At 61.4% G+C, this 1,948-nt stretch overlaps 1 protein-coding gene across 1 annotated transcript in view; it reads right to left on the bottom strand.

The window, feature by feature from the left end:
• ADCY3 (adenylate cyclase 3) overlaps positions 1–1,948 on the bottom strand; it is a 74,763-nt gene that overhangs the window by 16,902 nt on the left and 55,913 nt on the right. The window contains exons 9-10 of the mRNA XM_014546616.1: positions 1,122–1,264; positions 851–1,012 (exon numbers count right to left, since the gene is read on the bottom strand). Of these exons, the coding sequence (XP_014402102.1) occupies positions 851–1,012; positions 1,122–1,264 (305 nt within the window). The remainder of the gene's footprint in view (positions 1–850; positions 1,013–1,121; positions 1,265–1,948) is intronic.

Here is a 1,948-nt window from a genome sequence, read left to right as displayed (position 1 = left end):
CCTACACAGCTGTGAGGCTCATCCTGCGCTCAGGACAGTCCTGCCGGCTGCTTCCTGCCCCACGCCCCCTAGCGGCTGACGGCGGCTGCGCAGCCACGGCGGGGAGAGAACCAGTCTCCAGCAGGACACTTAAATTCCCTGAGCCCTGTACCAAGTGCTGGCAGGCAGGGACGCCTGATAAAATACTGAAGAATGTCATATGGCAACGGGTCCTTCCTCTCATGAAGCGCTCCTAGAATCCAGAGCTGGGGAGAGCCTCCAAGGGTGGATATGAATGTGCGATTCTCAGACACTCACCTGGCTGACAGCCACATTAACAGTGTCCTGCCTTGGGAATAACTAAAGACATGAGACTGTTCACAGCTTCACCCTCACATGAACAAAGATGAAAAGTGAGTGGAGAGCCGGCCTGGGCCCAGGAGGGGGCCGAGGTGAGTAAGGAGGGGCTCCCACTGCCTCCTCGCGCCCTCCCTCTGCTCCCCGCCTCGGCATCCATGTCACTCCTGTGGCTTCCACTGCTTCCTCCCTGCAGGATGGGGAGTGTCCCCAGCCTCTGTCTCCTTATCCCAGGACCACTGAGGCCCAGCTAGCCGGGTCTCCAACCCCATTGCCTTGGTCTGACCCCCCTTTTGATGCCAGTGCTAGTCCAGAACCCAGGGGGCAGAGTGAAGCACAGCCCCTACATCCCCTGGGCCTGAGGTCAGCTGGGCTGCTCCGCGGGGGGCCAGAAACAGAGCAGTGCTGCGCCCCCACATCAGGCTCCAGCTGCGCCCCCACATCACGCCTCTGGCTAGGAAGCTTGTCGCCTTCCGCCCTCCCCGGCCTCCGGGCTCCTGCAGGGCCCCCTCACCAGGGGTCGATGACGATCTCCACCAGGGCCGCGCAGAGCAGCACGACGCAGGAGCAGCTGAAGGCGGCCCCGCTCTGCTTTTCCTTCTCCACCGAGTAGCGGGTTTCCAGCTCGGGGTCCATGAAGCGCATGGACAGGAGGAAGGTGTTTCTCTTCTTCACTCTGTGGTGGAAATGAGCCGTGAGACCCAAGCGCCACCTCTGCCTGGGCCTGTCAGGACGGTGGCAGGGCCCGCACCGAGGAGCCTGGGCCGGGCGCGGTGGGCACTTACACCTGCGCGGACTCCCGCTCGAGCAGGGCCTCGTTGAGGAGCTGGTTGAGCTCGTGCTCGTCCTCAGAGGCGTCCACCACCCGATCAGCCAGGTCCTGAAGGCGCAGCCTCCGGTGAGGGTTGGGGAACGAGGGGTTGTCGGCCTACAAGGCAGCGAGGCAGCGTTGGGGGGCAGGTGGGATGCAGTTGGACAAGGACATGGGGGTTGGGGGATCCCTTGGCTCTAGAAACCATTTTCCAGGGAAAGTCTTCCCAGTGCGCCCACGCAGCTCCTCCCGCTTGGATCTGCATCCAGAGCCCCGGTCCCTTCTGCTTTCCCTGGGACACTGTCCCAGGCCCTGTGGCCCCCACAGAAACGGCGGTGGTCACCCCTAACGGCAGCCTCCTCGGGGAGCGCTGCCTGGCTCTCGAGCCAGAGATCGGGATGCAAGACCCCTGCTGGTCAGCACAATCCAAGCACATCCTGCTACGAGGGTGGGGGTGACACGCCACACACATCGGCATCTGGGCATGGGACCTGTGGAGTCTGGACCTAGTCAGAGAGGTGAGCTTAGTGCAGCCCTGAAGTCTGACTCCCAAAACAGTCCTGAAAACTAGGGTTTTTCATGGCTGTCTTTGCTGCGCTCAGTCTATAGGACTCTGGGACATCAGAGCTAGCTAGGCAAGGCTCAGAGGTAAGCACCTCTTTGTGTGTTTTTTAAAGATTTTTAGAGAGAGAGGAAGGGAGAGGGAGAGAAACATCGATATGAGAGTGGAACACGGATCGGCTGCCTTCTGCACCCGCACTCCCAGGGATTGAGCCCTCGACCCCAGGCATGTACCCTGAC

The sequence above is a fragment of the Myotis brandtii genome, unplaced genomic scaffold, assembly GCF_000412655.1.
Source record: "Myotis brandtii unplaced genomic scaffold, ASM41265v1 scaffold454, whole genome shotgun sequence".
Taxonomy (NCBI): domain Eukaryota; kingdom Metazoa; phylum Chordata; class Mammalia; order Chiroptera; family Vespertilionidae; genus Myotis; species Myotis brandtii.
Note: the sequence above shows the minus strand (reverse complement) of the source record. Positions and strands in the feature narration are given on the sequence as shown.